Source organism: Microtus pennsylvanicus, chromosome 4, assembly GCF_037038515.1.
Source record: "Microtus pennsylvanicus isolate mMicPen1 chromosome 4, mMicPen1.hap1, whole genome shotgun sequence".
Classification (NCBI taxonomy): Eukaryota; Metazoa; Chordata; class Mammalia; order Rodentia; family Cricetidae; genus Microtus; species Microtus pennsylvanicus.
Genome location: NC_134582.1, coordinates 114,770,955 through 114,789,639, shown reverse-complemented (window position 1 = coordinate 114,789,639; position 18,685 = coordinate 114,770,955). Strand labels below are relative to the sequence as shown.

General features: G+C 38.3%; 1 protein-coding gene across 1 annotated transcript in view; it reads right to left on the bottom strand.

Moving 5' to 3' along the window:
* The window catches only part of Ryr2 (ryanodine receptor 2), a 566,260-nt gene that overhangs the window by 80,428 nt on the left and 467,147 nt on the right, over window positions 1–18,685 (bottom strand). The window contains exons 71-79 of the mRNA XM_075970222.1: window positions 17,869–17,961; window positions 16,499–16,669; window positions 15,131–15,190; window positions 12,577–12,711; window positions 10,524–10,567; window positions 9,352–9,465; window positions 6,896–6,992; window positions 3,837–3,940; window positions 1,884–1,935 (exon numbers count right to left, since the gene is read on the bottom strand). Coding sequence (XP_075826337.1) covers window positions 1,884–1,935; window positions 3,837–3,940; window positions 6,896–6,992; window positions 9,352–9,465; window positions 10,524–10,567; window positions 12,577–12,711; window positions 15,131–15,190; window positions 16,499–16,669; window positions 17,869–17,961 — 870 coding nt within the window. The remainder of the gene's footprint in view (window positions 1–1,883; window positions 1,936–3,836; window positions 3,941–6,895; window positions 6,993–9,351; window positions 9,466–10,523; window positions 10,568–12,576; window positions 12,712–15,130; window positions 15,191–16,498; window positions 16,670–17,868; window positions 17,962–18,685) is intronic.

The window sequence follows — 18,685 nt, the reverse complement described above, 5'->3', positions numbered from 1 at the left end:
TGGAAACTAGTAGATACAAAACATAGACAACACCATCAGTGAATAGGCGAGCTAAAACAAAACTATATTTATGAGATTTGCCTATTGCAAAGTTCAAAGAACAGATGGCCAATTTCATCTGCAGCAGAGGTGTTTATGTGGTTCATATGAAGGATCTTACACTTAACAAACTACCTGTCTGTGCACTTGACTCATTCAAACCCAAGTGCAAGCCTTCAGTGCAGGGAACCACCCTTACTTCTGTAGCCTACCATTACATGTATTAATTAACACAGATGCACACAGCTGATCTTCTTTAAATTAACACAAAGCAGTAATGCATTGATTGGAGTAATGCATTGCATTAGCAAGATTCTTCTAATCCCTTTAAGTTCATTTGTATCATACTTCATCCAATGAAGGAAGCAGTACATTTTTTAACAAGATAACACATAAAACATACACAACTTGATCTACTGGGCCTCCAGAATATCCTTAGCTAATTCTCAGTTCTCAGACTTTGAGAAGGCAGAGGAGAAGATAGTGACTAGGAATAGAACTCAAAGGGAGGAGGGAAGGAAGGTGGAGGCATGAGCTCAGGAGGCAGAGTGCTCAATTACATCCTGAGGCTGTCAGTCAGTAGCTAGTATGACTTGGTAAGTTACTTCTATCTAATGTTTGTTCTTTTTTAATATTGACCATAAGAAAGAGCATATGGGTTCTTAAGGGAATAATACAGATTAATATAAGTATCTACTTTTCTTATCAAACTATAATACACCTCCACATGAGAGGTTATCCCTAACATGTCTAGGATTGTGATATGTCCTTTTTCCTCTTCAATCAACACCTTGATTACTCTGCGGCTCTCTTGTCAGCATGGTACCCAAGGTTGAAATCTCCAAAGAAATGGGACTCCCATTTTGTATATGTATCTATTCTTGCCAAGCAAGGCAAATGAAATAGCAGCAAATACTGCTATCCTATTTAGTACTGGCCCTTCCACAGTTAAGTACTCCCAAGAAGTCTCACCACCGCCTAAGTAACTTATCCACAATACCCTCAATAGTTCCTCTACCATTTAATTACCAGGTTTTAAATTTCTGTTTATATGTATGAGTGTGCATCTACATGTGTGTATAACATGTGCATGCAGATACCACTGGAGGCCAGAAGAGGGTGTTGGATAACCTGAAACTGGAGTTACGGGCTCTTGTGAACCACCTGAGTGGGTGCTGAGAACTGAACTCCAGACTTCAGCAAGAGCAGCAAGTGCTCTTAACCAGAGAGCCATCTCTCAGCCCTAATTAGCAGTGTTAATATAACTGATGCAACTTTTAAAAGACTTGCTTTATCTTTTATTTATATGTATGTGCATGTACAAATATATGTGCATATGTGCATGCAGGAGCCACAGAAGGCAGAAGTGGGTGCTGGATCCTCTGGCACTTGAGTTACAGGTGGTTGCGAGCTGCCTGGTAGAATGAGGGGACTGGGGTCTGAACTCAGGACCTCTGGAAGAATCACAAGTGAGCTTAACTGCTGAGCCATCTCTCTAGCCCCTCATTTGACTCCTGTTGCCCGTCAGAAGTTAAGCTCCCCCAAAACATAATGTAAACACTTTTCATCTTGTTATCTCCAGGACCTTGATGTCTCATGAGTGTGAGCTAAATGAAAGAACATATGGGAACCTAGCAAATTCCCCACTCATAAAGTGCAAAACAGAAAATGATCTTGAGCGATCCAGGAAGCCAGAGCAGAAATTTCTGAAAGCAGTGCAAAGTTGGGGATCTATGTACTTCATGTTTATAAGATTTAACAGTATCTTTTATGTATATTCTTACCATCTAATAAGTAAAACTAGTTCAGTTTTATTAAATATTAAAATCAAGATTTATATTTACCTTTGCCATAATATCTGCATATGCCATATATAGAAAATCTTCCTCCAGTTTGCTATGAAAACAAGGGGGGAAAGATCAATAATTAAGTAGGAGGCTCGTCATATGTAGAAAAACATACCCATATAAAGGAACTGCTGCTTCTCAACACATATTCTTTTCTTACAATAAAATGAACACAAAACTTAGGTAATAGTAGCATTCAAAAACAAACCATTTTACAATCAGAAAGCAAAAGCTGTCAATAGCTTCAGCAGATTTCAACCCCCACCCCCAACTGTATAGCAGAGTCCTTCAAGTTTGAGAACAAAGCTGGCCTATGACATACATGCAAATGCACACAAATGGAATGACTAACTTTCTTCAAACTACAAAATGGGAAGAAAAAGGAAGCAAAAGCAAACTGAGGTGGCACAGAGCTTCTGACAGCACGGTGATATTGACATTTAAGGAAAGACTCGGCAAGCTAAAATGTCATAGTTAAAAATAATAAGATGGCCAGAAGAATGATGACTTTCAAAATCCAAAGCAGGACTAAATATGTTCACTATCCTATTTCTATGGAAGTATGGAAATTATTACTGCGTGAACAATCAAGTTTCTATCAAAGAGTGACCAACATTTATAAACATATCATAGTAGGTCCCAACTTCACATATGAGAACGACCTCATTACCTGACCAGGCCAGACAGACAGTTGTTCTATGCTTATAAGATGAGATGGTTTTGTTAGTGGGGAATAATAAGAGAGAGAAAACGTGAGTGAAAGGATGGACCACATTCAATGTTAAGAAAGAGAGATATAGATTGCTGAGGCACACAAAGAGATCACTTGGTGCTTTTGGATCTGTGAGAAGACTCATGTAGATGTGTATTGATAATTAAATGATCTCCCAGGGTCTGAAGAGAAAGGTTAAGACCTGGGGTGGGAAATAAGGTTCTACAACCTTGAGGATGTCCCTCCCACAGAGCCAATACCCTTGAGTGCCCCCAGTAGGAGGACGAAGCCATGGCATCTTCCCTGGAGCTTCTGGGATGGAATTTGTTGAGTTTGCTCTCTGAAGCTTCGGTGCATTTGTAGAACCAAGAGAGAAGACAAGAAAGGTGGGCAAAATCCCTAAACCAGATCTGAGAGATGCTACCAAAGGCCTCACCCAGTACTTAATGGCTTCCTAAGCCTCACTGAAGTGGGAGATACCCTCTAAAAGGACGCCGAAGGCCACTCTAAGGGTTTCCATGCATTCTCAGCAATGAGTTTTGTTGGCTATGAGTTATTTTATTTTTGACACTGCTTGTTAAAAAAAAAAAACCTTTTGTAAGATTCAGAATCAATAAAATCAGCCTAATACATAAATAAGAAATCCCAGAATTTTTTGATAGTTCTTTTGGGGAGAGGGATATATATATGCGAACACATATACGTGTGTGTGTGTGTGTGTTGTGTGTGTGTGTGTGTAGGTCAGAGGTCACCCTCAGCTGTTATCACTTCTTAGAAGCCATCCACTTTGGCTTTTGAGATAGGGTCTCTCACTGAACCCTGGAACTCACTGAGCAGTCCAGGTTTGCTGGACAGCTAACCCCAGGAATCAGCCTGCTGTTTCTCCTTCCCTAGTGTTGGGTTTGCATACACACACCACCACCATATCTGACTTATTATGTGAATTATGGAATAGAACTCAGGTCCTCATAATTGCAAGGCAATTATTTTGCTGACTAACCATCTTTCCATCTCCTCACTGGTAGGGTTTAAAGCTCCCCCGACCCACCCCCCCCAAAATGAATGAATGCTGTTCTATGGGTTTATGTCAGACAGATAACACTGGTGAATCACTCCCTCTCTTGACAAGAACAGGATGTAACTGAGACATAAATAAATGACAAACAAGACTTAGATGTGGTTTTTTTTTATCAGTGTCTCCTAGGACTGCTATTAACCCCCCACCACCACCCCCATACCATTTCTCCGTCAAGGCCGTGCGGCTGAAGAGAAGAATGAGCTGGTGAAGAGGATCGACTCTTTTCATGGCTTCGTCTTCTTCTGCAGGTTCAGCACCTGGTTTCTGGGGGAGAGGGGGAAGCAGATAAATATAAAATATACAACATTTCTCATTTAAAACAAATATTTAAGACCAGCATAGTGGCTTATATCTACAACCCCAGCCCTTAAGAAACAGAGGCAGGAAGACCAGGGGGATTGCAAATTTAAAGCCAGCCTGTGCTACACAGCAAGACTGTTTCAATAACTAAAAACCAAAGCAAGAAAATGTAAGTGTTCCCCCAAATCCAGGAGCAATAAGAAGGACTGTGTTGTGTGCATGCAGATGTTGCTTTGCATAATATATAATTTGGGGGGAGGGGTGCCTATGTGAATGCACATATGTATGCATGGGTGTGTGTGTGGAAGTCAGATGTTAGCCTCAGGTGTTAGCATTTTTTAGAAGCCATCCGCTTCAGCTTTTGAGACAGGGTCTCTCTTGAACCTGCAGCTCACTGATTAGACTAGTTTTACTGATCAGCAAGCGCCAGGAATCAGCATATGATATGTGCTGTGTTTTGTGCCTATATAATATATAATGCAATACAGATAAAAATCTAACAAGTATAATGATTACTATACTACTGATTTAAAGCAGAAGCATTTTAACGCGTGGATCAGAAAAACAGCTGAACAAAAATAACTCACAAAATTTAAAAAGAAAACACTATTCTTCCCACCAAGACTTAAAACCAACAGAAAGAATATTTGGGACAGAGGAGAGTTAAGCTTCAGGCAGGGTAAAAAATAAAATTTTATAAATATAAAATGTTGTCACATTATATATGATAATTAAGTCTATACAAGAATATTTATCATATAAAATATTTTCTTGACTTAAAAATGATAGACAAAAACTACAAAATGGATTAGTGACTGAGGATGTACATATTTTTCATTTTATTTACTTTAAAAAAATAACATTAGATAAATCTTCATCATTGAAAAAACTTATTAAACATTTTTGTTGCTGGCAGAATTGATTGATTCTGATTTTCCCAAATGACTTAATGGATTTTGTGTCACCAGAGACATTTTTGCCCATTTCACATGATTTTCTTTCTATTTTAAAAGAGATTCTTAACCGGGTTAAGAATGTTGATGTGATTAGTAGTCAAAATTGTATGAGATGCCTCAATATTCTATGGTTGCTTTGATTGTAAAGGCAAGTAAAATTCATTAGAGAACCAGAAACAGGGTTAGGGCTGGGGCTCTCTTGGTAGAGTCTTTGCCCAGGGCACGTGAAGACCTGGGCTGGATCCCCAGCAGAGAATCCCAACTCATGAGAGTGGAGATAGAAGAACTGGAAGTTCAAGCCTGTCTTTGGCCAAATAGAGAACTGGAAATCAATTTGGGCAGCACTGCCTCTTTGAAACAGATGGGAAGGGCACTCAGAGTTAGGATTTTACTACTGCATTGTATTTATTATTAGCTCCTGACAATTTGTAAATTAAAAAGTGATTTCAATATAAGAGACATTTAACTTAAAAATCTTAATGTCTCCAGGAACTCCACAGACTTCTGCGGGACCTGTGTTTTAAAAACTCATTTGGAAAGATGGTTTAAAGTAGTAGCTTAGTTTATAAGAGATGTTGAAGTTCCTCAGTCCTCCATGGTGTAATGCCCATCAGAATGGCCACCCTGGTACTGTCAGATGGAGGTTCTACCTGCTGAGTACCATGCTTAACCCAACTTCCTCCTCCTCTGTGTCCACTCCATTTCTTGACAAATACCTCATTATCTGACCGAGCCAGACAGATGGCTCTTCTATGGTTATAGGATGAGATAGTTTTGTTAGTGGGGAATAATAAGAGAGAGAAAACGTGAGTGGAAAGATGGACCACATTTGATGTTAGAAAAGAGAGATACAGATTGCTGTGGCACAGAAGAGATTATGTGAGGCTTCCAGATCTGTGAGAAGACTCATATGGTTGTCACCTTCTGACCTAGTGGGTGTGAGAGAAAGAGAGGACCTGTGGATGCCACCTTCTGACCTAGTGGGTATGAGAGAAAGAGAGGACCTGTGGATATCACCTTCTGACCTAGTGGGTGTGAGAAAGAGGACCTGTGGATGTCACCTTCTGACCTAGTGGGTGTGAGAGAAAGAGAGGACCTGTGGATATCACCTTCTGACCTAGTGGGTGTGAGAAAGAGGACCTGTGGATATCACCTTCTGACCTAGTGGGTGTGAGAGAAAGAGAGGACCTGTGGATATCACCTTCTGACCTAGTGGGTGTGAGAAAGAGGACCTGTGGATATCACCTTCTGACCTAGTGGGTGTGAGAAAGAGGACCTGTGGATGTCACCTTCTGACCTAGTGGGTGTGAGAGAAAGAGAGGACCTGTGGATATCACCTTCTGACCTAGTGGGTGTGAGAAAGAGGACCTGTGGATATCACCTTCTGACCTAGTGGGTGTGAGAGAAAGAGAGGACCTGTGGATGTCACCTTCTGACCTAGTGGGTGTGAGAGAAAGAGAGGACCTGTGGATGCCACCTTCTGACCTAGTGGGTGTGAGAGAAAGAGAGGACATGTGGATGTCACCTTCTGACCTAGTGGGTGTGAGAGAAAGAGAGGACCTGTGGATGCCACCTTCTGACCTATGTGTGTAAGAGAGGACCTGTGGATATCACCTCTGACCTGCTTACCTTTGACAATCAGCAAAGTTTTTTAGTCTTTAATTTACTTGGTATGAATAATTTCTTTTAGATTTTCACCTTGGCTTTAATGTGGATAGGGCTTTGAGAAAGAGTCTAAGAGACTAACTGAACCACAGTTAATAAAATAATTCATGTTTTTCATTTTATATTCTGAATTTTTGATATTGATAGCTATATATTTTGGAAAATAAAACAGGGGGGGTTGTCATAAACATCAAATGCAGCAACAGTTGAAATGAAAAAGTTTCCCAAGACCAATGTGCTGGGTAACACTTTTCTTTCAATCCTCTTTCATGCTATAACCCCACTAAGAAAAACTTACCGCTAAATCTTCAATCAATTTATCCTCAAAGTAATGCTCCTCCGTTTCAATCCAAGACTTTTCATATCCCTGAAGAAAAAGATTGACAGCCCGATGCCTAAAGGATAAACACAATGTCAAAAAATATTTTAAATATTTGAAAAAGAATTCAATAGTACTTTATTACCAGGTTATCTGTATACTAAAATATAAAATAAAAATAGACATCCTATTTCAGATTGTTCTCTTCACAGACAATTCCTTGTGCCAGATAAAGGCAGGTTCCTCAGTTCACATACTGACTTTGGATTTAGTCCCAGATCAAACATTTCTAAGCTTACAATTTTCACAATTCTCATACATGCAACAAGAATAATTATATATACATCTCAATCTTATAAGACTTACAGTGAAATAGAGAGTATGAAAGTACGTTAGATAGATGTAAGTTAAATGGTGGTTATCACTTCCTACTCTGATTCTTGCTAAATACTGTAAGTCAACAGAAAAATTAGCCTATATTCAAATTAATTTCAAACAGGCTTTGGCATTCTAGAGTGGAATTATAGAGTGAATTTTCTACAACTCTAGGGATGAAGATGAAATCTGAGATCACTGATTAAAAAATATGTCCATCTGAAGTTGAAAAATGGTTCTGTGGTGTGCACTTGTGTTCTTGAAGAGGATTCAAACTTGGTTCCCAACACCCAGGGGAGGTGGTTCATGCCCATCTGTAACTCTAGCCCCAGGGGGTCTAATGTCCTCTTCCGGCCTCTGTGGCTACTGGATGTATGCGCAACACCACAACCACAGATTCCACACACAAATACACACAAAATAAATTTCAAAAAAAAAATGTTTGCCTATGAAATACAAAAAGAGATCAGTGCAGACAAGAAGAGAAAATAAAACTCATCATGATGCTAACGAGAGAAATAGGTAAGATTTAGGCGAGAAAGGACAAAAGAATAGTAAGCAGACATCATATTTGAAGTAACGGAATGATATTGTATGAGGGAAGCCTGTATTCAACAGTAACAGAAGTGTGTTAGGAAAGCATGAAGCATAATGGCAAGACAGGCTCAAGAAGAGCCTTGAAAACAGGAGAGGAACTATCATTTTTGGAAACACTAGCAATGACTGCAAATTCCCGCACATGGACAAGGCAAGCCAAAGGATGTGTTCGGTTGCTTTCAGAACCTCAGCGGCATGCTCACAATTTTTAGACTTTTAAACAGACGACATGTCCAGCCTTCAGGGAAATTCAGAAACACCTCACTCAGCTAAGATGCTCCTGAAATGGTTTAAGTGATGTCTTTGTAAGATTAATCCTTTCTCCAATATGATAGAGATTCACTGAATGGCAAGGCACTGGTTGCTGTTCAAAGTTAGGAAAACAGAAACATAAACTTATATGGAACCTTTGGAATCAGAGAGGCAAGCACCCTGAAGACTGTAATACATTGTAATAACCAGAAGTAACCTCGCTGTATACACATACAGAAAGAGGGCTGACTTGCACGGAGATCAGAGATGTTCCAAAAAGTGTTACAGGTGAGCGAGCCTTGTTTACAAGACATAGATGTGGTTACTTGAATAAGAAATATCCCCCATAGTCTCCGGCATTTGAATACTTGCTTCTCTTTGGTACAGCTGTTTGGGGAGGTGTGACCTTGTTGGTGGAATGTACTATTGGAGCTGGGCTTTGAGAATCTGAAGACTAGATTCACACCATTTCCAATGTGTTCTTTTGTCTATAAATTACCTTTGGTCTTGGTGTTTTATCACAGTAATAGAAAAGTAACCAACACAGGGAATATGACTACTTGCAGAAAGTTAAGAGTAGCAGAAAGACCAATGCTTTGAGAGAATACCCAGGAAACTGTAAGAGGTCATCAAGCCGGTCTTGAATGCACCAAGTTATATCTCTATTAACAAGTATGCTGTTTTAATCCTAAGAGAACAGTGATGAGTCTGTTAGGTTCATTTTGTCATTGCTGAAAGTGAGGAGAGTATCTTTTCTCTGCATGAGAACAATTATACAAACAGCAGCCATGGCTAGCATCTACTGTGACCTGCATACTGACAAGTACTCTGTAATGTTCACCAGTCTGTCTTTGTACTGTATGGGCCAGTGCTGCCACCGTCCAGAAGGGAAAACCATAGTAGAGTGAAGAAATCAATTTGACTGATGTTGAGTAATACAGAAACTCAAGTTGAAATCTGAGCTTTTGGACTTGAAAGAATGTTTCCAAGCACACTACATGTCCTTCCCCTATATGAGCAGCTATTTCTCAACACACTATTTTTAAATGACAGGACAAACTGTGGTTCTCTAAGTAAACAAGGAAAACAAACCGATGAGTTCAAGAACCAATAACTCTCTACTGTGCATCCGTTGGCTAGATTACCATTGTCACCCACTATTTAGAGAAGAAAATGAATCTCTTTTAATTAGCACTTTAAAAAATTCTGACCTTGGCAGATTGTACAAGGGGGCCATCCGGAAGCAGGCGACGACGGCTCTTTTCCTCTGCTTAGAGAGTAGTTTATGCCATACGGCCTTCTTTGATCTCTGAGGATGTTCCACCTGAGGTAGAACAGCACAAATAAAGATACGCTTACAGCCTCAATCCACCCTCAACAGTGTGATATTAATCAGCTGCATCTCTTAAATTTATTCCAAATTGCCTAACAATTATTTTGGTTAAAACTATATCCTCAAAGTTACCCAAAGCTAAATTTTAGATGATTTCAAATGGTACTTAGTAAAAATTACCTATTTTCTAATAGTCTGTAGCTCCCAAGCCTTGTTATCTTTAAAATCAAAGAAACAGAAAAGCATTATATATAAAATCATTTTGTGTCATTCTAAAAATATTAAGCCCATTAAGTTTTTTTAATCCCATATATGCATGTATATTTGTACACAGGTACATGTACACACATGTGAGCATGCATATGGAGGCCAGTGAGCAACTTCAAGTATCATTCCTTGGTTGCCGTCCAACTTGTGTGTTGTTTGTTCGTATTTTGTTTGTTTATGTTTTGAGATAAGGTCTCTCACTGGCCTAGAATTTACCAATTAGGAAAGTTTGGCTGGCCAATGAGTCCCAGAGATCTGGCTGTCTCTATCTCCCCAGTGCTAGAATTACAAGCACATTCTGCCAGGCCCAGTTTTTAAAATGTGGGTTCTGATGATCAAACTCAGGTCCTCGTTTCGTTTCTTTAATCCCCTTTGTGGGTTGTGTTGTTGTGTTTCCTATACAGAAATGCACTGATTCACATATTCACTGAAACTACTTGTATTGTAAGTGTGGCGATCATAAATACAAGCAGTGTCAATGCGAAGCCTACTCCTCTTTAATACAAGAAGACAACAAGGCTGTGTGAACTCAGTACCAGGAGTAAATAGAAGGATTTAATATTAGGAAAGTACTAAAATATGTAGCTATTTTTGTTAGGTAAGACAAATGAGAATTCAAAAGTTATAAGAAATTATGCAAACAGGCTATTTATTTGAATAATGGTGCTTGAAACTTCAAGAGAAAAAAGGAGATTAATCATAAGTATTAGAAAGAATATAAATTCCTAGTATGGTTTTGTAAATTAATTAGTATTCTCTAGGCAATGGAGCACTGTACTTCCCAGACTGAAATATCTCCGGCCAGTATACTCAGTATACTTAGATTTCTGGAAAAAATGAAAATGTTATGTTAGCCCAAAGTAAAGCCAAATATATTATGCTTTGCAACAAATTCTTGGACTATGAATACAATAATTATTGAAAACATTAAGACTGACTGAGCCATTGCAGACATTTTAACAGGGTGATCTGTCTAACTGACAAGTTCTTATTTCTCTGACTCTCTGTCCTCAAGAAAATCAATGTAATGATCTAACAAATGTTCACTTCAATTGTTTTCTTGATGAGAGTAGGAGGTGGAATAAATTCTTATTGAGGATAGTGTAGATTAAAACAGGATCAAGAGCTGAGTTGTCGTCCAATGAGATCCATGTATCCCGATATAAAACTCCACTTTGGGGTCTGAGATTTTAAGAGAATAGTTTTGATAAGTACGACATTCTGCTGAATATGATGAAAATCCATAGATGTATGTGAAGTTCTTGAGTTCTTGAGATACAGTTGTGAATTGAACAGAAAAGGATCCAACTTGCATCTAGCCTCAAAATTTGGTAAAGAATTATACAAGGAAAAATTTAAGTAGTGGGACTGGTTACTTTAAACTATCTCCATATGTTATTTAACCATTCAAGTCAGGGATGGATGTTCAAACAATATATAGCAAAATCAAAGCAACATGTATATTAATATTATGGTTATATACGCAAGTGTGGCTAAAGCAGATAGAAAATCAAAACTTAATCCCTACAGCACAAAGGTAGGAAGGTTTCTGGGATGACACAGGGCATTTTATTTTCTCATATTCAGTTTTAAGAAAGCATATCCCCCAGGTACTGTCATAGACCTACTGGCTAACTATGCTAGCCTCTCTCACGGGTGCAATCTTATTTTTTTAATATTTATTTTATCTGTGTGTGCTGAATACATGTGCATGAGTGGATGCTCACATCAATATGTTTGTGAGCAGAGGGCAGAGATCATTGTAAAGTATTTTTAACCCTCTCCACCTTAATATTTCAGATAGGCTCTCTCAGTGAACTTTCAGATCAGAGAGCCCCAGGTAGGCTGCCTAAGCAGTGAGTCCTCAGGACCCTCCAGCCTCTGCCCATCCCTGTGCTGTTATTGCAGAAATGGCCACCATATTCAGCCTTTACATGGGAGCTGGAGATCTGACCTCAGGGTCTCATGCTTTCACACCAAGCACCTTTACTGCTGAGCCATCTCTCCAGCTCGAATGTTGCCTCATTGACTAGTTGTCATGTTTAAAAGAGAATATGTTTACGTGTGTAGAGCATAAGTTTCATTGAATGAATATACAAGCAGATTCAGATATGTGTATGGAAACCAGACAATTGCCTGATTACATGTATTTTGCAACAGTCTGTTTTTAATATAATATAAACATACAATATAATCGTCTGAGAGTGTCACAAGAATTACTATTTTGAAAATTCTTGAACTAAGAAGACAAAATAGAGAATAAAACACACAAGAACTTGGTAGTTAAAACAGGTTATGACTGAAAAATGACACAAAAATATTTTCCTCATTTGAGGTTTTACTGTCATTGTATTACTCTTTTATAAATGTAATTTGCTCTTTATATCAGAGAGAAATTGTTCAATAATCTCGTATAAAAGCAAAGGTAAAGCAAGCAAAAGAGAAAACACTTCAGATATTAAACCAGTAAAAGACAAAATATCTCAGGCATATTTTATGTGAGGTATTAAAATGATATAAAAATAAAATAATTGAAATATGGTATAACTGTGATATTTTGTTAGGTTTAAAATAAAGTCTATATTACTAACAATCTATAGAATTTTAGAAAAGTTTAAAAAATATAATAGAATTGAAGGCTCTGATCTCCTGAAATATACCATCTACAGATGTCTCCTAAAACTATAATCTTGGAAATAATGAATTATATGCTCATTGTAATGAATATTCTAAACATATATGGGGGTTGGAGGAACACAGCTAAAATTAATGAACATTTTTAAAAATACTTTATATGGTTAAGGTAAATACGATGGGATTAACACGAAGATCTGACCTGTTCAAGATGAAAAAGTACATTTGCTATATCCAGGACACGCTCCACTGTCCTCTCTGGGTCTGAGGTATCTTCCGTCCTGTTTGGCAGGTCTTTGTAGAGAGCCATTTGCCACCTGATTGCAGGATCTTCCAACTGTGGGGCAGAAAACACAAGGTGGCAACTGAAGAGAGGAGGTGTCCAGCATGATTTGCTGGGTCTACCATGACCACTAAACACATACAGAAGAGTACTAAAACACCTACAGAATTCTAGCCACATAGAAGTCTAGGAAGAGGCCGGACTGTGTGACAGATCCTTTAATAAGACGATATTACATTACCAAAGCTCACTGAGAATATTTAAATCCTATTTACAAATATACAACCATGTGAGGAAATGGAAAGGCTAGTTTGGTTTGACTGCTATACCCATACCTTTGTGTCTCATTTTATGATGTACATCTTAGATATATCACTAAAAGAGCAAGAGAAAGGGCAGTGGTGGCGCACGCCTTTAATCCCAGCACTCGGGAGGCAGAGGCAGGCAGATCTCTGTGAGTTCGAAGCCAGCCTGGTCTAGAAAAGCTAGTTCCAGGACAGGCTCCAAAACCACAGAGAAACTCTGTCTTAAAAAAACAAAAAAAAAAGAGCAAGAGAAAGCTATTCAGAGATGAGAAACATAAAACTTCATATAGTCATGAAATTCTCATGTAGTAGAGAGGATAGAAATTTCATTACTGTTTATCATTTCAATCAGGATAATGGGGAAGACATATGTGGCCGACTGTGTGAGTGATTGGGAGTATTTCCCTAGAGTAGTTAAGATGTAATTAGGGGTAAACAAAACACATAGTAGGTAACCGGGGTGGACGACACCAGCTTTGGTGTCTGGGAACCCCAAAACTCCCTAAAACCACAGAAGACCTTTTGTGTTGCTTGGGAAAGTCACCAGTCAGCAGCACAGGGTCAGGAAACCACAGTCCAGAGGCCCTGGAATCTCCCAGGAATGTGTTTTGACAACTCGATATGAACAATGTTAACAAGAGTCCCGGGTATTTTTCTTGAGACAGAAATTCAGAGAACTGCAGTGGTGAAAATGGCTGCATCTCTAGCGAATGTACCCCAGGAAGAATCATAAATGGCACTTGTCTATATGCTGGAGCAAGGAACAGTGTTGAAATTTCAAAGCTCGGCCGGAAGACCAGTTAGTCTGCCACAGACCTCCCTTCCCTCTCTTTCCTCAGCAGACCTAAGCTCATCCCCAGGGCTGCAGCTGAACACCAGCTGCAGCCTCCCTTTCCTCAAGTCCACTCCTCCTGTAGATGCCAGAGATCATCCCCTTCTGACCTCCTTGCCGCCACTCCTCACTGGATCCCAGCCTTGTAACCACTGGAGGAGAAAACATGAGACACTAGCTGGACCCTTACAGGTAAACCACAAGCCTCATGATAAAATATAAAATAATAGAAATGGGTTCATTTAAGATGTAAGAGCTAGCTAGACATATGCTTAAGCTATTGGACAAACAGTATTGCAATTAATATAGTTTCTGTGTGTTTATTTCGGGTCTGGTCTAAACTTGACTCTAAACTTAGGGAGTTTAGAACACAGCAAATTCTCACTGAAATGAAGACTTTAATATAAACCAATACAGCATACAAATTTTACAATCACCAAAAAGAAATCTCAACAGTTTATTTGCTAATGCTGTCAAATTTCATAATAAAAATTCAAAATAAAATCTTTGTAATTTATTTTTTAATATTTTATTTCTTAAACTGTGTGTGTGTCTCTATGTAGTCCTGTGCACATGAGTGCATATGCCTATGCTGTCTAGAAAAGGGCATCAGATTCCCTGGTGTGAGAGTTGGAAGCAAACTCCTCTGAAAGAACAGTTAAGTGTTAATGGCTGAACCAGTTCTCCAGCTTCAAAGATTTTTAAAAAAAAAAAAAAAATTCTTTTGTCTTCCTGTTTTTGTTGAGCTTGGTGGGTAGTGCTCAACAAAAACAGACTTTTTACATGATATATCTTATAAATAAATGAGTAACCTACTCGGTAGTATTTAAGAAAATCTTTGAGTAATAGCAAATACTGGACTGTAAAACTCAGTTTTAGCAACTCTTTCAGTGCTGCTGGAAACCAGTTTCTAGTCACATTTGTCTTTAATAGGTTTTTCCTCTCCTTGGGTCAACTCATTTACACTTACTGCAGTAAATCTCAATATCTCTTCTATATGAATAACTCCTAAATACACATTTTTACCTTGACACTAAAGGAAAAAAATTCAACTTGTTATGGATTTCTGCTTTCAGGTTCCCCAAAACACACAAAAAAATAGTTGTAAAATACATATACAGTATTTATTCAATCTGTGACAAACTTCATTTTTAATTTTATAATGTACAATCCTCTACTTTTAAGATTACACCATTTATTACCATTTGGATTATTAATGCAAAGTCTTTGCATGTACAATAATGGCCAACTAAAATAATCTCATTTGCTAGTGTGAGACTTTCCGTAATAATATCCTGAAAATAGTAAACATGATTTGAAGTAAAAGCTGGCTTACCTTGCCTTGTAGGTGTATATTACTGCGGATTATATCTCGTACCTCCTCCTCGGTGTCTTTCTGTCAAGAAATATATGTTACCTAAAGGAAATCTCATAATAAGAGCATCGATTGCCATAGTCAAACAAGAGCAATCAAATACCCTGTTAAATGTGTATGTCTGACGGGCATGTTTACATTTTTCACTTTTCTCTAAAGAAGTTAAAGTGTGTGTGTGTGTGTGTGTGTGTGTGTGTGTGTGTGTGTGTGTGCGCATGTGTATGTTCATGTATATGTGTGCAAATGTGCGTGTGTATATGCATGTATGTGTATGCATGTGTGTATGTGCGTGTATATGTGCGTATGTGTGTGAGTGTGTGTGTGTGTGTGTATGTGTGTGTGCAGTTGCCCATGGAGCCCAGAAGGTGTCAGACACCCTGAAGAAGGAGTTACAGATGGTTGAGTTTCTAAAGTAGGTTCTTAGAGCCGAACCTAGTCCTTTCCAAGAGTGCTATATATTCTTACCTATTGAGCCACCCTCTACCCTCAGAAAACTTCTCTACACTGTGACCACTTCAAGCAGGGCCACAAGCTACTTTGACTATTTAGTAAGGATGCCAAGGGTCAATGGAAGGATTGTCTAATTCATAAGAACAAAGAAGACAGATACATGTTCCCTTGGCTCATATGGAAATAAATCCATGGTTTTCTCTCAAATCTCTACAAAGAGACTTCTGCATGTCACAACATACTCCATAACAGAGCTCTAACAAGAAGTGTGCATGTAAAAATTAAACATCAGATGACTCTGCCCAAGCATCTGTCCATTCTTCCTTCCAAGGACACAAACAAGACTGACTGACATAGGCATTTCACTGTCAGTCTCTGGAAAAGAGGACAGGGAGAATACATTCTCCAATTGGCATATACAAATAAGCAATTCCAAGACATCTTTCTGGAAATTTACATAGTCATCTGTAATTATGAAAAATAAACTAAAGGAAAAAATTTTAGCAAAGAAAAAAATCGCAATGCCCGCAAAAGACCAGAGCTCTTGAAAGCTAATGCCTCTTCTAGCCACCATTGGAGCAATGCATTTGCTTCTAATGTTGAAAATCTGACGAAAGCTCTCATGGCAGATTTTATAAAGGAGTTCATATGCAATCCATTTTTCACCTTGGAGCCAGAGATTCATATATTTTGTTTGCTTAGGACAAAATTTCTCCCCAAAATAACAGGCAGTCATTGCTTTAAGTCCTAGAGTAGGCAGAAAAACCACTTACAAAAATGTAACTGTAAATGAAATATTGACAGAGTTATTCAAAGGATGCAATGCCACAGAGCCTGGAGGTCTGATGACCACCACCCCTGGGTGACCAGGAGACTCACCAAGCTAAATCGATTTTTGGCCAGAGCAATGAGCTCCTGGTCCCCGGGGGCACAGATGTTCAGCCCAATGGGCAGCAGTCGCTTCAGAGCTGCCACAATCAGAGATGTCTGCATAGAATAGCGGTCCCCTTTGCGCTTCATTTTCTTCCTCTCTTGATCAGAAACGGCTGCCTGCGGATCAAAGAGGAATTCTGGGATGTTCATTCATGTTTCTTTCATTCAGATCTGCCAATCTCCTTTAACACAGTCATGGCCCCACTTTCCTTATTTTCTCCAGGTTCTGGTTTTTAGGAATATAAACCATTCTGAAAAGGTCATCTTCTCAGCAACTTTTTTTCTTTTACTTGTAGTTTTTATTCTTCCTACATCTTTACCATTAACTCATGGTATTTTATTCTCATGTAATTTTTAGATTGCAAGACACATCATAACATTAGGGAGAAATTCCACATAGTAATTTAATATGTAATATGCTTTCTAATTCTCAATGCTTAAATTAATTTAAATACAGAAAACTTACTTTTGCTTGGATAAATGCTTTGCAATATACATGAATAAAAAGAGTGTGTTTTATATATGAACACACTATCTGGATTATTTATAATCTCTCTCAAAAACAGACAAGCAAAACAAAGAAACAAGAAAAAGGTGAAATATGAAAAAGGCTGGAGCTGAAAAACTTCTCGGCACAGTGAAAGTAATGCAGCCACTGATTTATTTTTTAAACATTTCTGCTTTTATGTGTACAGAGTTTCTGCCTATGTGTATGTCTGTGTATGTGTGTGTTCCACCCACACAGGCCAGAAGAGGGCATCAGCTCTTCTAGAACTGAAGTTACAGATGTTGGTGAGCCACCATGTGGATATTGGAAATTGAACCTGGGTCCTCCCCAAGAAGAGTCAGTATGCTTAACTGTTGAGCCATCTCTCCCGCTCCAGCAATTGATTCATTACAAAAGACTTGTACACAATCATCATATTGCAGTATATTATTATTCCATATATAGTTGTGCCCTATCAAATCTATAATTTTCTGAACATTAGAAGCCAGAACAGTTATATTCCAAAGAGATATACATATTGTGTGGAACTCGTTTTTTATATGTACCAGCTTATATTAAATTATTTTTAGTAAGTTTAGTTTCTAGGAATCTTGTAAGAACTTCATCTTCCATAGATCATTTTTATGTCTCAGTAGTATACTACACCTGATTCAAACTAATCCTAGAAGCTATCCAAACAGAACATATGATTTTATATCAGTAAACAATATTATCAAACAAACCCAATTACTATTATGAATTTTCAAACAAACCTCTAAAACCCAGCAACTCATAAAGAAATATTGAAACAGATGGGAAGACTTGGTACCTTGGACATCTTGGACTTGGTATCAGTGATGAGGAAGGACATGTTGTTAATTTCATTTTGCACCACAAAGTTCTGTTCTTCTCTTTTGAAATTCTAAGAAGTTGCAAAGGAAAGTTCAGTTAAAACTACTTAGAGAAAAATGATATAATTAGAGTTATACAGAAGCCCAGAATTTCCTCAAGGACAGATGCTGATCTGAGACTGCTAGGTTAGTGACAATTTTAAGAACTATATGTGAGTATGGATGACTTTTTCCAATGCTGGTACAGAACTTAAGGTTTTGTCCATACTAGCCAAGTACTCTACCACAGAGTACATCCCTCAGCCCTCTTCTTATTAGAAGATAAATTCTCACTAAATTGCTCAGATTGGCTTTAAACTCACTCCGTGGCTAAATAGTCCATGATATTTTAAGCCTCATTCCTTCACTTTCTTGGGAATTGGAATGATAGAACCATACAATCAACCCATCTTAAATAGGTATAGTTTTTATTTGTTTATTTTATTTATTTATTTATTTATTTATTGTTTTTGGCTTTTTTTTTGTTTTTTTTTTCAAGACAGAGTTTCTCTGTGTAACAGCCCTACCTGTCGTGGAATTAGCTCTTGTAGACCAGGCTAGACTCGAACTCAGATATCCGCCTGTCTCTGCCTCCAAAGTGCTGGTATTAAAGGTATGCAACACCACCCCCTGGCTTGAATAGGTATGTTTTAAAGACAGGACACTAAGTGTAGAAGGTTTAAGTCATAAAAATGACAGTATGAACACTCCATACTGAGTTTTGCTGGGGAGTGGTATATGCTGCCTCCTGGGATA